This window comes from Pseudophryne corroboree, chromosome 1 (genome assembly GCF_028390025.1).
Source record: "Pseudophryne corroboree isolate aPseCor3 chromosome 1, aPseCor3.hap2, whole genome shotgun sequence".
In the NCBI taxonomy this organism is placed as follows: Eukaryota; Metazoa; Chordata; class Amphibia; order Anura; family Myobatrachidae; genus Pseudophryne; species Pseudophryne corroboree.
Genome location: NC_086444.1, coordinates 699,147,009 through 699,168,658, shown reverse-complemented (window position 1 = coordinate 699,168,658; position 21,650 = coordinate 699,147,009). Strand labels below are relative to the sequence as shown.

At 46.0% G+C, this 21,650-nt stretch overlaps 1 protein-coding gene across 3 annotated transcripts in view; it reads left to right on the top strand.

Moving 5' to 3' along the window:
* Positions 1-21,650, top strand: part of LOC134907861 (scaffold attachment factor B2-like) — a 216,071-nt gene that overhangs the window by 43,750 nt on the left and 150,671 nt on the right. For all 3 annotated transcript variants that reach the window (XM_063914824.1, XM_063914823.1, XM_063914825.1), the window contains exons 3-6: positions 5,917-5,978; positions 6,183-6,210; positions 6,891-7,338; positions 7,641-7,687. In XM_063914824.1, coding sequence (XP_063770894.1) covers positions 5,917-5,978; positions 6,183-6,210; positions 6,891-7,338; positions 7,641-7,687 — 585 coding nt within the window. The remainder of the gene's footprint in view (positions 1-5,916; positions 5,979-6,182; positions 6,211-6,890; positions 7,339-7,640; positions 7,688-21,650) is intronic.

Genomic DNA, 21,650 nt, shown 5'->3' with positions numbered 1-21,650 from the left:
ACACATAATACAGTCTGAAAACTATGTGTAAAAACCCCCGCCATTAAGTTACATAAAACGCGGGACAGAAGCCCGCCGCTGAGGGGGCGGGGCCTTCTTCCTCAGCACACCAGCGCCATTTTCCCTTCACAGCTCCGCTGGAAGCAGCTCCCCAGGCTCTCCCCTGCAGTATCCTGATACAAGAAGGGTAAAAAAGAGAGGGGGGGGGGGGGCACATAAATTTAGGCGCAAATAAGATATTTAAGCAGCTATTGGGTAAATCACTTTTTATAGTGTAAATCCCTGTGTTTATATAGCGCTGTGGTGTGTGCTGGCATACTCTCTGTCTCCCCAAAGGACTTTGTGGGGTCCTGTCCTCAGTCTGAGCATTCCCTGTGTGTGTGCAGTGTCGGTACGGCTGTGTCGACATGTTTGATGAGGAGGGTTACGTGGAGGCGGAGCAGGGGCAGGTAAGTGTGGTGTCGCCCCCGACGGGGCCGACACCTGATTGGATGGATATGTGGAAGGTCTTAACCGACAGTGTCAACTCCTTACATAAAAGGTTCGATAACGCAGCAGCCTTGGGACAGCCGGGGTCTCAGCCCGCGCCTGCCCAGGCGACTCAGAAGCCGTCAGGGGCTCATAAACGCCCGCTAGCTCAGATGGTAGACACAGATGTCGACACGGAGTCTGACTCCAGTGTAGATGAGGATGAGACAAATGTACAGTCTACAAAAGCCATCCGATGCATGATTACTGCAATGAAAGATGTATTGCACATTTCTGACATTAACCCGGCTACCACCAAGAGGGGTATTATGTTTGGGGGGAAAAGTCACTGGCTGCTTTTTCTCCCATCTGATGAATTAAATGAATTGTGTGAAGAAGCGTGGAGTTCCCCTGATAAGAAACTAGTGATTTCTAAGAGGTTACTGATGGCGTACCCTTTCCCGCCAACAGATAGGTTACGTTGGGAAACATCCCCTAGGGTGGACAAGTTGCTAACACGCTTATCTAAAAGGGTGGCACTGCCGTCTCAGGATACGGCCGCCCTAAAGGAGCCTGCGGATAGAAAGCAGGAAGCTATCCTGAAGTCTGTGTATACACACTCTGGTACTCTACTGAGACCTGCAATTGCTTCAGCCTGGATGTGTAGTGCTGCAGCAGCATGGACTGATTCCCTGTCAGACAACATTGGTTCCCTCGTCAGGGATACTGTTTTGCTAACCCTCGAACATATAAAAGATGTCGTCTTATATATGCGGGATTCCCAGAGGGACATTTGCCTGCTGGCATCTAGAATTAATGCAATGTCCATTTCTGCCAGGAGAGTATTATGGACTCGGCAGTGGACAGGTGATGCTGATTCTAAAAAAACACATGGAGGTTTTGCCTTATAAGGGTGAGGAATTGTTTGGGGACGGTCTCTCGGACCTCGTATCCACAGCAACTGCTGGGAAGTTGACTTTTTTACCTCAGGTTCCCTCACAGCCTAAGAAAGCACCGTATTATCAAGTGCAGTCCTTTCGGCCTCAGAAAGGCAAGCGGGTCAGAGGAGCATCCTTTCTGGCCAGAGGCAAGGGTAGAGGAAAAAAGCTGCACCAGGCAGCCAGTTCCCAGGAACAAAAATCCTCCCCTGCTTCCACTAAGTCCACCGCATGACGTTGGGGCTCCACAGGCGGAGCCAGGTGCTGTGGGGGCGCGTCTCCGAAACTTCAGCAACCAGTGGGTTCGCCCACAAGTGGATCTATGGGCTGTACAAATTGTATCTCAGGGATACAAACTGGAGTTCGAGGCGACTCCCCCTCGCCGTTACCTCAAATCAGCCTTGCCAGCTGCTCCCAGGGAAAGGGAGGTAGTACTGGCGGCAATTCACAAGCTGTACCTCCAGCAGGTGATAATCAAGGTCCCCCTCCTTCAACAGGGAAGGGGTTACCATTTCACAATGTTTGTGGTACCGAAACCGGACAGTTCGGTGAGACCCATTCTGAATTTAAAATCCTTGAACACTTATATAAAGAAGTTCAAGTTCAAAATAAAATCGCTCAGGGCGGTTATTGCAAGCCTGGAAGAGGGGGATTTTATGGTGTCGCTGGACATCAAGGATGCTTACTTGCATGTCCCCATTTACCCACCTCACCAGGAATACCTCAGGTTTGTGGTACAGGACTGTCATTACCAATTCCAGACGTTACCGTTTGGTCTCTCCACGGCGCCGAGAATATTTACCAAGGTAATGGCCTAAATGATAATCCTTCGGAAGAAGGGAGTTATAATTATCCCGTACTTGGACGATCTCCTCATAAAGGCGAGGTCCAGAGAGCAGTTGTTGGTCAGCGTAGCACTCTCTCAGGAAGTGTTGCAACAGCACGGCTGGATTCTGAATATCCCAAAGTCGCAGCTGATTTCTGCGACGCGTCTGCTTTTCCTGGGCATGATTCTGGACACAGAACAGAAGAAGGTGTTACTCCCGGTGGAGAAGGCCCAGGAATTGTCATCTCTGGTCAGGGACCTCCTGAAACCAAAACAGGTGTCGGTGCATCACTGCACGCGAGTCCTGGGAAAGATGGTGGCTTCTTACGAAGCAATTCCCTTCGGCAGGTTCCATGCAAGGAACTTTCAGTGGGATCTGTTGGACAAATGGTCCGGATCGCATCTTCAGATGCATCGGTTGATCACCCTGTCCCCAAGGGCCAGGGTGTCTCTGCTGTGGTGGCTGCAGAGTGCTCATCTTCTCGAGGGCCGCAGGTTCGGCATACAGGACTGGGTCCTGGTGACCACGGATGCAAGCCTCCGAGGATGGGGGCAGTCACTCGGGGAAGAAACTTCCAAGGACAGTGGTCAAGTCTGGAGACTTCACTACACATAAATATACTGGAACTAAGTGCCATTTACAACGCCCTGAGTCAAGCAGAGCCCCTGCTTCAAAACCACCCTGTACTGATTCAGTCAGACAACATCACGGCGGTCGCCCATGTAAACCGCCAGGGCGGCACGAGAAGCAGGATGGCAATGGCAGAAGCCACAAGGATTCTTCGATGGGTGGAGAATCACGTGCTAGCACTGTCAGCAGTGTTCATTCCGGGAGTGGACAACTGGGAAGCAGACTTCCTCAGCAGGCACGACCTCCACCCGGGAGAGTGGGGACTTCATCAAGAAGTCTTCATGCAGATTGCAAGTCGGTGGGAACTGCCACAGGTGGACATGATGGCATCCCGCCTCAACAAAAAGCTGCAGAGATATTGCGCCAGGTCAAGAGACCCTCAGGCGATAGCTGTGGACGCACTGGTGACACCGTGGGTGTTCCCGTCGGTCTATGTATTTCCTCCTCTTCCTCTCATACCCAAGGTGCTGAGAATCCTAAGGAAAAGAGGAGTGAGAACAATACTTTGTTCCAGATTGGCCAAGAAGGACTTGGTATCCATATCTGCAAGAAATGCTCACAGAGGACCCGTGGCCTCTAGGACAGGACTTGTGCAACAGGGGCCCAGTCTGTTCCAAGACTTACCGCGGCTGCGTTTGACGGCATGGCGGTTGAAGGCCAGATCCTAGCAGAAAAAGGCATTCCGGATGAGGTAATTCCTACGCCGATAGAGGCTAGGAATGATGTGACAGCTCAACATTATCACCGTATATGGCGAAAATATGTGGCTTGGTGTGAGGCCAGGAATGCCCCTACGGAGGAATTCCAGCTGGGCCTTTTCCTTCACTTCCTACAGTCGGGAGTGACTTTGGGCCTTAAATTGGGCTCCATTAAGGTTCAGATTTCGGCCTTATCCATTTTCTTTCAAAAAGAACTGGCTTCTCTGCCTGAAGTTCAGACGTTTGTAAAGGGTGTGCAGCATATTCAGCCCCCTTTTGTGCCTCCAGTGGCACCTTGGGATCTTAACGTGGTATTGAGTTTCCTGAAATCACACTGGTTTGAACCACTCAAAACGGTGGAAGTAAAATATCTCACGTGGAAGGTGGTCATGCTATTAGCCTTGGCTTCGGCTAGGCGTGTGTCAGAATTGGCGGCTTTGTCACATAAAAGCCCTTATCTGGTTTTCCATGCGGATAGAGCAGAATTGCGGACCCGCCCACAATTTCTGCCGAAAGTGGTTTCATCCTTTCATATAAACCAACCTATTGTGGTGCCTGTGGCTACTACTGACTTGGAGGATTCCGAGTTTCTGGATGAAGTCGGGGCTTTGAAGGTTTATGTAGCCAGAACGGCTAAGGTCAGGAAAACAGAATCTTTGTTTATCCTGTATGCTTCCAACAAGCTTGGGGCTCCTGCTTCAAAGCAAACTATTGCTTGCTGGATCTGTAACACGATTCAGCAGGCTCATTCTGCGGCTGGATTGCCGCTTCCTAAATCGGTAAAAGCCCACTCCACAAGGAAGGTGGGCTCTTCTTGGGCGGCTGCCCGAGGGGTCTCTGCATTACAGCTTTGCCGAGCGGCTACTTGGTCAGGTTCAAACACCTTTGCAAAGTTCTACAAGTTTGATACCCTGGCTGAGGAGGACCTTGTGTTTGCTCATTTGGTGCTGCAGAGTCATCCGCACTCTCCCGCCCGTTTGGGAGCTTTGGTATAATCCCCATGGTCCTTACGGAGTCCCCAGCATCCACTAGGACTTTAGAGAAAATAAGATTTTACTTACCGGTAAATCTATTTCTCGTAGTCCGTAGTGGATGCTGGGCGCCCGTCCCAAGTGCGGACTTCTTCTGCAATGCTTGTATATAGTTATTGCTTAAATAAGGGTTATGTTATAGTTGCATCAGAGTTTATCTGATGCTTTGTGATTGTTCATACTGTTAACTGGGTAAAGTTATCACCAGTTATACGGTGTGATTGGTGTGGCTGGTATGAGTCTTACCCTGGATTCCCCAAATCCTTTCCTTGTACGGTCAGCTCTTCCGGGCCCAGTTTCTCTAACTGAGGTCTGGAGGAGGGACATAGAGGGAGGAGCCAGAGCACACCAGAATCTAAATTGTATCTTAAAGTGCCCATGTCTCCTACGGAGTCCGTCTATTCCCCATGGTCCTTACGGAGTCCACAGCATCCACTACGGACTACGAGAAATAGATTTACCGGTAAGTAAAATCTTATTTTTAATACCTACCGGTAAATCCTTTTCTCTTAGTCCGTAGAGGATGCTTGGCGCCCGTCCCAGTGCGGACTCTATCTGCAGTACTTGTTGATAGTTATTGCTTTTGTTACACACAGGTTGTGTTTCGGTTATGTTCAGCCTATTGCTGTTTTTGGTTCATGCTGTTAACTGGTATTTTCTTAAAAGCCATGTTGTACGGTGTGTTGTGGTGTGAGCTGGTATGTATCTCACCCTTAGTTTAACAAAAATCCTTTTCCTCGAAATGTCCGTCTCCCTGGGCACAGTTCCTATAACTGAGGTCTGGAGGAGGGGCATAGAGAGAGGAGCCAGTTCACACCCATTTAAAGTCTTAAAGTGCCCATGTCTCCTGCGTATCCCGTCTATACCCCATGGTCCTTTTGGAGTCCCCAGCATCCTCTACGACAGGCATTCCCAACCACGGTCCTCAAGGCACACTAACAGTGCAGGTTTTAGTGATATCCAGGCTGCAGCACAGATGGTTAAATCAAAATAACTGAGGTGCTAATTAAGTCACCTGTGCTGCAGCCTGGATATCACTAAAACCTGCACTGTTGGTGTGCCTTGAGGACCGTGGTTGGGAAACACTGCTCTATGGACTAAGAAAAGGATTTACCGGTAGGTATTAAAATCCGATTTATTTATTTTTGATTTTTTTTTTTGTGGCTTTCCTTTCCAACAATATTTCTGCTTACATTTAATATAAAAGGATGAGCTTTTAATTTATTTTTTTTGCTCTCTAATTTCTGTTGAAAAATGTGATAACCAATGTCCTTCTAAACCATCAGCAATAACGGTTTTATTTGTTCGTATTTTTCTTAAATAGTTAGAAAGCAAGAGGAAGGGGCAGAAGATAACGGGCTGGAAGAGGATTCAGGCGATAGTCAGGTAAAAAAAATTAGATATCGTTGATCTTTAGCTAATTTTTAACATTTTTTTTTACTGTAAATATGGCTACTAGGACACATGCAGTCCCCCTCTCTTCTGCCATGGCAGGATTTCATCTTGAATCAGTGCTCTGAATTAGTTTTACAGTGTTAAATTGTGTATTTTCCTTTAATGAGACTGAAATATTGTTTTCTTTTCTCACAGGAAAATGAGGAAACCAGTTTGGAACAAGGTATTGTCTATAATAAAATGGTAATTTCGTTCTTTAGTTATGACGTTTTATTTCCTTTGTGCCCAACAAATTTGAGGCATGGGTCGCAGAGATTGGAAAAGTAGATTGCCAGATCTGTGCAATTTATTGTCTACTTAAAAACTTGCATAGTTTAAAGAAATTTGAATTTCATAGACCTGGCGATAAAGATAAAAGGTTAATCTGCAAGTAAAGCATCAGATGCAAGAAGATGAAAGTAATTCTTAAGAAGGACCAGTCTGCTTTTTCCTTTGGAACATGATTTAATGCGTTGCGTTTCTTGCATTATGGATCGCTGGAAGATTACGTAATTCTCAATGGATTTATAAGAAATTGGAATGACCTATCCCAATATTATTCTACAGTAAATTCATGGACAATTTGAAGTCTACAAGAAGACAGAACATCCACATAACATCAAGTCTGCATTAATTCAAGACATCATGAAGCTTATGCGATTGCCATGTTTGCAGCGTTTAGTCTAGTCGGCGTTCAATGTTTAATCTTACATACTTTCAGCTCAGTATATACACATTGCTTAATATAACTTTCCAATCTCTGTGTAGTTTTCTAATTTGGCAACCATGCCAGTTCCACGTTTTTGTGATTTGTTTTTTCCCTGGTAATTAAATTTTGCCGTTCTATTCCTATTAAATCTATAGAAAATGAGAAAGTGCTCGACATATTGGGGGAAAGTGATAAATCTGAACAGCTTAAAGAAGAGGCTCCGGAAGGGGAGGAGTCAGTTAATCAAGATGACAGTTGTGTTGAATCAGAAAAGACCAAGGACGAGGAAGAGGTTTTTGTGACAATCGAATCTGCAGACAGCACGTTAGATTTAGATGGAGAATCTAATCAAGAGTGTGAAGCTGAAGACACTAAAGCTTTAGGTGATAGGGAGTCTAAAGAACAGAGTACACACAAGGACACGGACTTGGTAGAGATAGATAAAACGAGTGGTCAGAGTAGCCAAAAGCAACCAAATCTTGGTGAAAACCTGGAATGTGAAAACAAACCACTGGATGAAGGAGCAAAAAAAATTGAAGGCACGGAGGGAGAAACTTCAGCAACTAGAGAGTCCTCTGCAAAAGAGGACGATCAGAAAATGAGGTTTGTTGTTTTCTAAGTATTCGACAAGATATATTTTTTCCTTTTAATTTTTTTCTTTTAGAGAGGCATTTTAAAATATGGTTACAGTATGGTTTTCTTTGGCAATCTTTTCTGTAGTAACTCTTCGCAGGTTTTTGAATTTTCTTTTCACTTTTAATTTAGATTCAAAATCTAGTTATACAGTATACTGTGAATATACTTCGCATGTGATTTCTTCAAATTTTTTGAGCGATCATGAGACGGTAGGTATTGACGACCTGTAAAATATCTGAGTTCTTCACTAAATTGAACTTTCTATTTAGTTCGACTGAGGAAGAAACTGATAAAAGCATCACAAAAGATGAAAAAGGTATGTTTATTACCATGTATAAGAAGCATGATCACATACAGTTTAAATGCTGTTTAGTTTGTCTAATGGGACCTGACGTTTTTGAGTGCATGTGCACAATGTATGTGTTAAAGAAAAATTATCTTATGTTCCCTCCTTTAGGGCAGAGCACATAACATTGGGCTGTACTGTAGTCTGATACCATTTACTTATGTCTTTGGGTGGCTACACACTAAGCGATGCGCTCGGTGAATGACATCGCCTTGTGTTTCTCCCGCATGATCTGGGCTGCCTGACGGCGGGCAAACTGTGGTTTCACTGATACTGCACAGTGACATCATGCCGCGGCCGGCCGGAGCAGGCAGCTTTGGACAATGAGTCCAAATTGATCTGCATGCACGGCCGAGACAGTGTCGTTAACGACCTACGGGGCTGCGCATTGCTCGATGGCTGGCTACACACTACATCGCTCAGGAGGGGGAAAATAAGCGATATAGTTTACTGTATCACAAAGTGTGTACCCACCTTTTGTCTTTAAAGTGATTTTGGTACATGACTAGATTGAGTTGTCTGTTGGCAGATGTTTCTTATAAAGTGTGTTGCTCAGTCTTTTTTTTTTTTTTTTAATTTAATTTTGTTTAACTTTTTTTTTATTAAAATTGACCACGGAAAAAAGGGGGAAGGGTACAGAAAAAAAGGATAGGGTGGGGGGAGGAATCAAGATCTTACATCAGATTCAGCAATACATGTAATTAAAGGAACAAAAATACAAGTCGCATATGCTACTACATGCAAACATGTCAAAGGGGAGACCACTCCCTTAGGGAGATCAAGCGCTATCTAGTAGTAGCGTTGCGCCTTGCACAACTGTAATGAATACGTGCCAACCAAACCCTTTGGATAGAGTGGAGTAGTCGGTAAAGGAATAGGGTATTTCCAGAGTCTCCATCTGGAGAGTGTGGTGGATTTTGCATATAATTTTATGAAGGGTGGGAGGGGCGTCTCCAGTTTTGAGCAATGTCCTGTCTAGTGGCAATAAAAATGTGTCTGACTTAGGTCTGTTAGATATATATGAAATAGAGCTAGTGAGGGTGACTTGTGTGTGGATCTTAGGGCAGCTCCAGACCGTATGGTAAATGTCTCCTATTACCATACAATTCCTCCTCCAAAATTTCGATTAGGAAGGCAAATATTCTGAAGTTTGGCTGTTAAAGTCTATGTAACAATTTAAATTGTATTTCTAAATCCAATAAGGGACACTGGAAGGTCTTCACAGTGGGGGGTGTAGATGGTGGCTAAGTGGAGCACTTCAAATTCTTTATGCCCCCCCAACAGACCAGTTTGAAAAATGTGCCCGAGGGAGCTGGTCCTCTCTGGGCTTCTCCAGAGAAAATGTTTTTTCTTTTCAGAGGACTGAGGACAGACAGGCAGCCTACTGCCCCTGCCTATCTGCATTGTGGGATCTTCTGGTAGGACTTTGGCATTGTGTTTTTTTTATTAAACTGTAGCCTCAGCTCCTGGCTATAGGGACATCAGTCCCAGGTGTAATTCCAGAAAAGCCCCCTCAGCCTGTGCCCTGGCTGGATAGCAAGGCAGGAGTGAGTATGCGCCGGGGCTCTGATTAGCAGAGTCCCCGGTTAATAAGACTTACAGGGCATATCCCCCAGCACTATCTGCGGCGGTACTTCTGTAACTTGCCGCGGGTTAGTATAAAAGCATGTTTGGGTTCCATGGGGGAAGTAGGGGTTGAACTACGCTACGAGCAGCTCACTTCCCGGTTTCCATGAATGGGCGCTATTGGCGGGGGCAGAGCTTTGCTCCGAGCAGCTCTCTTCCCGGCTGCTGTGCATTGGCAGTGGGCAGAGCGACGATCCGAACGGCTTCAGTTTCCACGATAGCGCTAATAGTAAACGGGGCTACAATCCGGGCACCAGAAGGCTGCCAGTAGCAGGAGGAGGAGCTACACTCCTGGACGGCTCCTGCTTCTGGCGGGTGAACATGTGTCTACGCAGTCTCAGCTCCATTACTCACAGCGCCTACTAGCTTAGTTTTCTACTGTATAGGAGTCTGTGACTTGTTCCTTCACCTGTGCTCTCCCTTCCTTCCTCTTTTCTTTACCCCTGCTGGCCATACTGTAAATGTCAGTCACAGTATAAGGAAATCAGTCTAATGCTTCACAAAAGCTTTATGCCTGCAAGAAATGTTCAGCAAAGTTTATCCAACATACTGAAGGTTCTTTATATTGTGATAACTCTGCATCAACTAAGCCAGGGGAGAGTTCGACCACTGCACAGGACCCCTCTCCCTCTTGGTTATCTCAACTGACAGGAGTCATGTCCGATTATCTGAGCCTTAATCTGTCAAGGTCCATTGAGGGTCTAAGGAGAACCATGGGGGCGTCAAGGTCTCCTACTACTGTTACTTCACAATTGGTCTAAAAAAGAAAAGAAAAAAAGACATTTACCAGCTATGTTGCAGTCTGATGAGTCAGACGCTGGAGATTTGCCTCCCCCTGAGGAGGGGAAGTGGAACTAGATTCAGAAACGGAGTTCGTTCAGGAAGAAATGGAATTTTAATCTGAGGGTTTAGAAGCCTTTATTTTCTCTATCGTCCTAAGTGGATGCTGGGGTTCCTGAAAGGACCATGGGGAATAGCGGCTCCGCAGGAGACAGGGCACAAAAAAGTAAAGCTTTACTAGGTCAGGTGGTGTGCACTGGCTCCTCCCCCTATGACCCTCCTCCAGACTCCAGTTAGATTTTGTGCCCGAACGAGAAGGGTGCAATCTAGGTGGCTCTCCTAAAGAGCTGCTTAGAGAAAGTTTAGTTTAGGTTTTTTTCTTTACAGTGAGTCCTGCTGGCAACAGGATCACTGCAACGTGGGACTTAGGGGGAAAGTAGTAAACTCACCTGCATGCAGAGTGGATTTGCTGCTTGGCTACTGGACACCATTAGCTCCAGAGGGATCGAACACAGGCCCAGCCGTGGAGTCCGGTCCCGGAGCCGCGCCGCCGACCCCCTTGCAGATGCTGAAGCGTGAAGAGGTCCGGAAACCGGCGGCTGAAGACTCCTCAGTCTTCATAAGGTAGCGCACAGCACTGCAGCTGTGCGCCATTTTCCTCTCAGCACACTTCACTGGGCAGTCACTGAGGGTGCAGAGCGCTGGGGGGGGGCGCTCTGAGAGGCAAATATAAACCTTATACAAGGCTAAAAATACCTCACATATAGCCCATAGGGGCTATATGGAGATATTTAACCCCTGCCTGACTGGAAAAATAGCGGGAGAAGAACCCGCCGAAAAAGGGGCGGGGCCTATCTCCTCAGCACACGGCGCCATTTTCTGTCACAGCTCCGCTGGTCAGAACGGCTCCCAGGTCTCTCCCCTGCACTGCACTACAGAAACAGGGTAAAACAGAGAGGGGGGGCACATTAATGGCTATATATATATATATTAAAGCAGCTATAAGGGAGCACTTAATATAAGGATATCCCTTGTATGTATAGCGCTTTGTGGTGTGTGCTGGCAGACTCTCCCTCTGTCTCCCCAAAAGGGCTAGTGGGTCCTGTCTTCATTAGAGCATTCCCTGTGAGTTTGCGGTGTGTGTCGGTACGTGGTGTCGACATGTATGAGGACGATATTGGTGTGGAGGCGGAGCAATTGCCAAATATGCAGATGTCACCCCCCAGGGGGTCGACACCAGAATGGATGCCTTTATTTGTGGAATTACGTGATGGTTTATCTTCCCTTAAACAGTCAGTTGAGGACATGAGGCGGCCGGACAATCAATTAATGCCTGTCCAGGCGCCTCAAACACCGTCAGGGGCTGTAAAACGCCCTTTGCCTCAGTCGGTCGACACAGACCCAGACACGGGCACTGATTCCAGTGACGACGGTAGAAATTCAAACGTATTTTCCAGTAGGGCCACACGTTATATGATTTTGGCAATGAAGGAGACGTTACATTTAGCTGATACTACAGATACCGTAAAACAGGGTATTATGTATGGTGTGAAAAAACTACAAACAGTTTTTCCTGAATCAGAAGAATTAAATGACGTGTGTGATGAAGCGTGGGTTGCTCCTGATAAAAAGTTGATAATTTCAAAAAAGTTATTGGCATTATACCCTTTCCCGCCAGAGGTTAGGGCGCGCTGGGAAACACCCCCTAAGGTGGACAAGGCGCTCACACGCTTATCCAAACAAGTGGCGTTACCCTCTCCTGAGACGGCCGCACTTAAGGATCCATCAGATAGAAAGATGGAAGTTATTCAAAAGAATATATACACACATGCAGGTGTTATACTACGACCAGCTATAGCAACTGCCTGGATGTGCAGTGCTGGAGTAGTTTGGTCAGAATCCCTGATTGAAAATATTGATACCCTAGATAGGGACAATGTTTTACTGTCGTTAGAACAAATAAAGGATGCATTTATCTATATGCGTGATGCACAGAGGGATATTTGCACACTGGCATCTCGGGTGAGTGCTATGTCCATTTCAGCCAGAAGAGCCTTATGGACACGACAGTGGACAGGCGATGCGGATTCAAAACGTCACATGGAGGTTTTGCCGTATAAAGGGGAGGAGTTATTTGGAGTTGGTCTATCAGACTTGGTGGCCACGGCTACTGCCGGGAAATCCACTTTTTTACCTCAAGTCACTCCCCAACAGAGAAAGGCACCGACCTTTCAACCGCAGCCTTTTCGCTCCTACAAAAATAAGAGAGCAAAGGGCTTGTCGTACCTGCCACGAGGCAGAGGAAGAGGGAAGAGACACCAACAGGCAGCTCCTTCCCAGGAACAGAAGCCCTCCCCGGCTCCTGCAAAAACCTCAGCATGACGCTGGGGCCTCTCAAGCGGACTCGGGGACAGTGGGGGGCCGTCTCAAAAATTACAGCGCGCAGTGGGCTCACTCGCAGGTAGACCCCTGGATCCTGCAGATAATATCTCAGGGGTACAGGTTGGAATTAGAGACGGATCCTCCTCATCGTTTCCTGAAGTCTGCCTTACCAACCGTCTCTTCCGAAAGGGAGAGGGTGTTGGAAGCCATTCACAAGCTGTACGCTCAGCAGGTGATAGTCAAAGTACCCCTATTACAACAAGGAAAGGGGTATTATTCCACTCTATTTGTGGTACCGAAGCCGGATGGCTCGGTAAGGCCTATTCTAAATCTGAAGTCCTTGAACCTCTACATAAAAAAGTTCAAGTTCAAGATGGAGTCACTCAGAGCAGTGATAGCGAACCTGGAAGAAGGGGACTTTATGGTATCCTTGGACATCAAGGATGCGTATCTACACGTTCCGATTTACCCCGCACACCAGGGGTACCTCAGGTTCATTGTTCAAAACTGTCACTATCAGTTTCAGACGCTGCCGTTCGGATTGTCCACGGCGCCTCGGGTCTTTACCAAGGTAATGGCCGAGATGATGATTCTTCTTCGAAGAAAAGGCGTATTAGTTATCCCATACTTGGACGATCTCCTAATAAGGGCAAGGTCCAGAGAACAGCTGGAGACAGCTTTAGCACTATCTCAAGAGGTGCTAAGACAACACGGGTGGATTCTGAATATTCCAAAATCCCATTTAATCCCGACAACTCGTCTGCTGTTCCTAGGAATGATTCTGGACACGGTTCAGAAAAAGGTTTTCCTTCCAGAGGAAAAAGCCAAGGAGTTATCCGATCTGGTCAGGAACCTCCTAAAACCAGGAAAAGTGTCAGTACATCAATGCACAAGAGTCCTGGGAAAAATGGTGGCTTCTTACGAAGCAATTCCATTCGGCAGATTCCATGCAAGAATATTCCAAAGGGATCTGTTGGACAAATGGTCAGGGTCGCATCTGCAGATGCACCTGCGAATAACCCTGTCACCAAAGACAAGGGTGTCACTTCTGTGGTGGTTGCAGAAGGCTCACCTATTAGAAGGCCGCAGATTCGGCATTCAGGATTGGATCCTGGTGACCACGGACGCCAGCCTGAGAGGCTGGGGAGCAGTCACACAAGGAAGAAACTTCCAGGGAGTATGGACGAGTCTGGAAAAGTCTCTTCACATAAACATTCTGGAACTAAGAGCAATCTACAATGCTCTAAGCCAGGCGGAACTTCTCCTGCAAGGAAAGCCGGTGTTGATTCAGTCGGACAACATCACGGCGGTCGCCCATGTAAACAGGCAGGGCGGCACAAGAAGCAGGAGTGCAATGGCAGAAGCTGCCAAGATTCTTCGCTGGGCGGAGAATCACGTGATAGCACTGTCAGCAGTGTTCATCCCGGGCGTGGACAACTGGGAAGCAGACTTCCTCAGCAGACACGATCTTCATCCGGGAGAGTGGGGTCTACATCCAGAAGTCTTCAACATGTTAATAGACCGTTGGGAAAGACCAATTGTAGACATGATGGCGTCTCGCCTCAACAAGAAACTGGACAAATATTGCGCCAGGTCAAGAGATCCACAGGCAATAGCTGTGGACGCACTGGTAACTCCTTGGGTGTACCAGTCAGTGTATGTGTTTCCTCCTCTGCCGCTCATACCAAAGGTATTGAAGATCATACGGCAAAGAAGAGTAAGAACAATACTAGTGGTTCCGGATTGGCCGAGAAGGACTTGGTATCCGGAACTTCAAGAGATGCTCACGGACGAACCGTGGCCTCTACCTCTGAGAAGGGACCTGCTACAGCAGGGTCCCTGTCTTTTTCAAGACTTACCGCGGCTGCGTTTGACGGCATGGCGGTTGAACGCCAGATCCTAAAAGGGAAAGGCATTCCAGAAGAAGTCATTCCTACCTTGATTAAGGCACGGAAGGAAGTCACCGTGAAACATTATCACCGCATTTGGCGAAAATATGTAGCGTGGTGCGAGGATCGGAGGGTTCCGACGGAGGAATTCCAACTGGGTCGTTTCCTACATTTCCTGCAATCAGGATTATCTATGGGTCTCAAATTGGGATCCATTAAGGTTCAAATTTCGGCCCTGTCAATATTCTTCCAAAAAGAATTGGCCTCTGTCCCTGAGGTCCAGACTTTTGTCAAGGGAGTACTGCATATACAGCCTCCTGTGGTGCCTCCGGTGGCACCGTGGGATCTAAATGTAGTTTTAGATTTCCTCAAATCCCATTGGTTTGAACCATTGAAAAAGGTGGATTTGAAATATCTCACATTGAAAGTGACTATGTTACTAGCCCTGGCCTCTGCCAGGAGAGTATCTGAATTGGCGGCTTTATCTTATAAAAGTCCTTATCTAATCTTCCATTCGGATAGGGCAGAACTGCGGACTCGTCCGCATTTTCTCCCTAAAGTGGTATCAGCATTTCATCTGAACCAACCTATTGTGGTGCCTGCGGCCACTAGCGACTTGGAGGACTCCAAGTTGTTGGACGTTGTCAGAGCCTTAAAAATATACATTGCAAGGACGGCTGGAGTCAGAAAATCTGACTCGCTGTTTATATTGTATGCACCCAACAAGTTGGGCGCACCTGCTTCTAAGCAGTCGATTGCTCGTTGGATTTGTAACACAATTCAACTTGCACATTCTGTGGCAGGCCTGCCACAGCCTAAAACTGTAAAAGCCCACTCCACAAGGAAGGTGGGCTCATCTTGGGCGGCTGCCCGAGGGGTCTCGGCATTACAACTCTGCCGAGCAGCTACGTGGTCGGGGGAGAACACGTTTGTAAAATTTTACAAATTTGATATCCTGGCAAAGGAGGACCTGGAGTTCTCTCATTCGGTGCTGCAGAGTCATCCGCACTCTCCCGCCCGTTTGGGAGCTTTGGTATAATCCCCATGGTCCTTTCAGGAACCCCAGCATCCACTTAGGACGATAGAGAAAATAAGAATTTACTTACCGATAATTCTATTTCTCGGAGTCCGTAGTGGATGCTGGGCGCCCATCCCAAGTGCGGATTATCTGCAATACTTGTACATAGTTATTGTTAACTAATTCGGGTTATTGTTAAGGAGCCATCTTTAAGAGGCCCTTTCTGTTGTCATACTGTTAACTGGGTTTAGATCACAAGTTGTACGGTGTGATTGGTGTGGCTGGTATGAGTCTTACCCGGGATTCAAAATGCCTCCCTTATTGTGTATGCTCGTCCGGGCACAGTACCTAACTGGAGTCTGGAGGAGGGTCATAGGGGGAGGAGCCAGTGCACACCACCTGACCTAGTAAAGCTTTACTTTTTTGTGCCCTGTCTCCTGCGGAGCCGCTATTCCCCATGGTCCTTTCAGGAACCCCAGCATCCACTACGGACTCCGAGAAATAGAATTATCGGTAAGTAAATTCTTATTTTAGCAGTGCATCAGGTTCTACAGATTGGTGTCAGATTCGTCTCGGCAGCAACCTTCCTTTTTTCCCAAAAATGAAGTGATTCGGTTTCCTTTCCCATTTCTGCTGAGATTGACCATTTTGCTCTAGCATGGAAGCACCCGGACAAGAAGTTTCAGATTAACCACCGGCTGTTGCTTTCTTACCCCTTCCAGAGGAAAACAGATTTAAGTGGGAGAACCCTCCTTTGGTTGAACCCTCCTTATCTAAATGATCAAAGAAGACCGTTCTTCCGGTAGCTAGTGCTACCTCCTTTAAAGGAGCAGGCAGATTGCAGATTGGAAAATACTTTAAAGTCTATATATTCTGCAGCAGGTGTACTTCTTCGTCCTACACTGGTAGGTCTTTTTGGGTTAACAAGGCAATAGAGGCCTGGGCAGAACAATTGCTAGCAGGTCTTTTAATCTGGTCTATCCTCTGAACAATTGGTTACTTTGGCTGAACATATCAGAGAATCTGCTGTATATTTGGGTGAGGCGGCCAAGGACGCAGGAACTATTGGATCCAGAATTTCTGCTTTGTCGATTTCATCTCGCCGTGCACTATGGCTTAGGCAATGGCAGGCAGATGCGGAATCTAAGAAAGCTGTGGAAGCTATTCCCTTTAATGGTGAGTTTTTATTCGGTCAAATATTGGATACTCTGATTTCCAAAGCCACAGGAGGTAAATCGATGTATATTCCTTCGGCAGCTCCAGCTCCTAGGAAAACTTTTTCAGGACCGTCCTTCTGGTCATTTCAAGTTCCGTCCAAATTTAGCGGATGTGGCAGAGGTGAATCCACCTCGTTCAGAGGCCGAGGTCGTGCTGCAACCCCAGCAACTTTGCAGCAGGACCCGAAGCCTGCCGCTAAGCCCTCCGCATGACTGGTTACCCACCCTCCAGAGGGCTCCCAGGGTGGGGTGGGAGCGCATCTGCTGGAGTTCGGACAAGTTTGGTCAGTGACCTGCACATACGCCTAGGTAAGAGACTTAATTTTCCTGGGTTACAAACTCTATTTTCAGTTTAAACCTCCTCCTAGATTTCTTACCACAGGTTTGCCAGTTTCGTGGGAACGTCAGGATTCCCTCCTTCAGGCGGACCAAAGACTTCTGGATATGGGAGTCATTGTTCCTATCCACCAACAAAAACTGTTTTTATTCCAGTCGATTCGTGGTACCAAAGCTGGACGGCTCCGTGAGACCCATTCTGAATTTGAAGAGTCTCAATCTTTTTTGAGGGTTTTCAAATTCAGGATGGAGTCCCTGCGCTCTGTTTATAGCAGGTCTAGAGAAGGGGGACTTGATGGTGTCCATCGATATCAAGGATGCTTGGCTTCATGTTCCGATTTGGCCTCCACACCAGAGTGTTCTCAGGTTTGCAATCAAGAATTTGCATTTTCAATTCCAAGCCTTACCTTTTTGGTCTTTCCTCAGCACATCAAGTTTTTACAAAGGTCATGGCAGTAATGATGGCGCTCTCAGGGAGTGAATATTGTTCCCTACTTGGACGACTTGCTTCTAAAGGCTCACTCGGAAGAGAAGTTGGTGAGCGAGATGAAAATCGCCCAAGAATTTCTAGTTGCAACCGACGCAATGTCTTCAGTTCCTGGGTATGATCATGGATACTGTGCTTCAGAGGATATTTCTCCCTCTGGACAAGATAAAATCTTTTCAGGAGTCGGTTTGTCTGGTATTGCAACATCGCAGTGTGTCAATTCATCTTTGTAGTCGACTTCTGGGAAAGATTGTAGCTACTTTCGAGGTAGTCCAGTACGGCAGTTTTCACTCCAGGCCTTTCCAACTAGATCTCCTGTCCCAATGGTCGGGTTCGCATCTCTTTATGCATCAAATGGTTCAGCTTCTACCCAGGACACGTCTGTCCTTGCTTTGGTGGCTGAATGCGACAGATCTGTCCAAGGTCAGCAGCTTTGTTGTCCCAGATTGGGTGCTTCTCACTACGGATGCCAGTCTCTGCGGCTAGGGAGCGATGACGCTGGCTTGTCAATTCAAGGGCCTTTGGACTCCTCAGGAACAGTCTACCTATTAATATCATAGAACTTCGGGTGGTTTACAACGTGCTCACTTTAGCGTTTCATCTCCTGCAAAGACGTGTAATCTGTGTACAGTCGAGCAACACCACGGCTGTGGCATACATGAGGGCCCCGCAGCAGAGCTGCTATGAGGGAAGTCACCAGGATCCTGGTTTGGGCCGAGAGACATGCAGAAGCCATATCGGCAGTGTTCATACCGGGGGTGGAAAACTGGGAGGCTGATTACTCAAGTCTGGCATGTCCAAACTGTGGCCTTCAAGCTGTTGTGAAACTACATATCCCAGTATGCCCTGACAGTCTTGCTGTTAGAGAATACTAAAGCTTTGTCAGGGCATGCTGTGATGTGTAGTTTCTCAGCAGCTGGAGGGCCGCAGTTTGGTCATGACTGACTTAAGTCAAGAACAAGATTAAAGAGAAAAGACTCGTGTGGGCGCACTTATAATAACCAATAGTGAAAAATTTGGTTATTAGTGAATTAAAACATAATTTTTAATAATGAAATAAAATTAATTCAGTATCCTACAGTCAAAAAACAGACTCCACATAAAAGATAAAAAACGCATCTTAAAAATTATAAATGTTCTGGTTTGTCCATATCAATTATAGATTGGTAAGAGAATACAGGCACCAACAGTACTGCAGCCTCGTATCTTACCACACCAGTCCAAGCAATGCTTGAGTTAATGAAACCTATATTGGTTTAGAGATTTTAATAAGAAGTTAGGACCTTATGTACCCATTTCACATTGTCCTCATTGCATCTTGCAGAGGATCCACATTTTAGATCCCATGAGTAAATGGTTCTCCTTAGTGATGTTTTTTGTGAGTATAGCTAAGTTATAGCCAGACCACAATATTAAAGGTTAAGTAGGAAAAAAGAGGCAATGGTGATCCTGCTTTTAGTGCTGTCAGGATGATTTTCGTGTCCTATTACTACACTTGGTGTTCCCTAGGGGGTCACCCTTCCAGGTACTGGCCTAGCCCAGCACCGTTTAGCTTCCAAGATGAGACGAATTTGGGCATGTGCAGTGAGTTATGGTAGTAGAAAATTGACACAATCACTCATTAGTGCGCCAGGGATATAAGTCGTCAGGATATGCATCGAGGCGAATGGGAATTGCATCCTCAAGTGTTTCAACAACTGGTGGCTCGTTGGGGACTCCCACAAATAGATCTTATGGCGTCTAGACAGAACAACAAACTTCCGCGATACTGTTCCTGCACCAGAGATCCCCATGCGGAGGCGGTGGATGCGTTAACGATTACCTGGAGGTTCCGCTTTGTATCTTTTTCCGCCATTCCCCTTGTTTGTCTACTCAAGAGGATCAAGCTGGAGAGGGTCACTGTTCTGCTAGTGGCTCCAGACTGGCCTCGCAGAACGTGGTACAGCGACTTACATCTGTTACTTGTAGACGACCTGTGGCCTCTTCCTCTGCGGCCGGATTTGCTAATGCAGGGACCTTTTGTTTATCCAGACTTAGAGCTGCTAAGTTTGACGTTGTGGTTGTTGAAAGGGAGATCCTAAAGCTCAAGGGTATTCCTTCATGAGTCATTCTTACCATGATGAGTACTAGAACGGAAGACACTTCTAGGCACTATTACCGTATATGGAAGGCATATATTTCATGGTGTAAGCAGCATCCGTTTTCTGCTACTTCCTTTCGATTGGCAAAGCTCCTTTTTTTTCCAGACTGGTTTCTTGGTCGGTTTAAGTGTTGGATCTCTAAAGGTTCAGGTCTCTAAAGTTGTTTTTACTGTGTTTTTTTTTTTTTTTTTTCTATTACCACCTCTGTCGAGTGCTTTGAGCCGTCTCCTCTCGGGCTCTGTTTTCAAACTGGTCTGTAGGTGGAGCATAGAGTGGAGGAGCCAGTCAGTTCTAAATAATTTAAAGTTCCGGCTCCACTTAGCCACCATCTATACCCCCCACCGTGAAGATCTTCCAGTGTCCCCTGTGAAATCGGAGAAATGGATTTACCGGTAAGTACCAAAATACCTTTTTCCAAATGGTTATTACATTTAGAGAAATAATGTGCAGTAAGGTAGACGGACTCCCATTGCTGAGGTGTAAACATAGTTTGTAAAGTCAGATTCCCATTGCAGTTGCGCTGGTGATTTAATCCCAGTCTCAGTGTCTTGGTACATTTAATACCAGAACCTTAGGTGACCAGCCGATAATTTAGGATATTAGGTTGTGGGAGATGTAAATATCTGGAATTTCGAAGCATGCTAGAGATGCAATGACTAATAAGTGTATATGTGAACAATTATTGGGGGGAGATTTTACCGATATTGCAAGGAAAAGAGCGGCTTAATAGAGGTATTGTGTACAATATCGGCAATGGTAGTGAGTCCATACGAAAGCCATCCCGTAACATTCAAATCAGGGATTAGTCGGGAAAGACTCGCGCTCTAAGTGAGTCCAATATGGTTTGGGGAGTATAAGGCAATAATGGACATAATTGTTTAGGAGTCCACACTAACTCAAGCGGGAAATGAGGTAGCTACGTTCTCTCAATCAACCCAGGGTTTGGTGTTAGGGTGTAGAAACAAGTCCCTAATCTGTGCAACTGAACAAGCATATTGATACGCCAATAAATAGGATACCTCCACGCTACCCATATGTCTAGCCCGGTTAAACGACTATAAGTATTCAAGGGGGTTTTACCTTTCCAAATGTATTGTAAGATCAGAATATGGACTTCGCAAATATAGTTATAGGAAACCAGATATGGGATCGTACGAAACAATTACATTAATTTTGGCTAGACTGTCATTTTAAATGCAGCCAGTCTACTCAGCTGATCATTATTTTTAAAAATGAATAATGGATCAGAAGTACAGTAGTGTGGGTAACATTCAGGGTCCATCTGCCGTCACCAGGGGGGAAAAAATTTGGTGCTCTGTGATTTGGTTCAGTTAAGCTATTCTCATCCCCATAAACACAGTTCAGTGAGTATGCTATAATTAGATGCAATATCAGTTTGCGGAGTTCCGCTTACTTTCAGAATTATTACTTTTCTCTATTTAACACAATGTTTCCTTCCACTTGTCTCCTGGCAATATATTTTTTTGTGTGTTAATCTCAAAATTACAACAGGTGGCAGGGCAAGCCTGCAGGTACTAGGAAATGAGCAAGAGGACCATTAAACCACTTAAGTTGATTTATAAACTATACTGAGGGATATTTGTATACATTCCTCTATGCTCAACAAGCATATGAATGCCTTTGTATGTTACTTTATACTGTGTACTGTCTTTGGAAGTTATAGATGACATTTAAAAACCTAACATAAAGCTAGTAAAGATTTCACATCCATTATACTGCATGTCTTTTATTTTTAATCAACTTGTTAATGGTATAAATAGTTATTTTAAAATAACTATGCAGTGTATCAGGTTATTTTTACTGTATTTTCACTATGAATAATGTATTTCTTATTCATCCACTGGGGATGACGACACTGGAGTTATAGACGTTGGTGTGTGGAGCCTGGCATTTGACCTCTGAATTGATTTGGCGTATCCCCTACCCCTCTATACCCTATCTAATCTCTGTTTAGTTTAAATGCCCATTTAAGCCAGGCATATTTCCTCAGGCTATCGGTCAGGCTGTTACATTTACTTATGTTAGATTATTGTTCC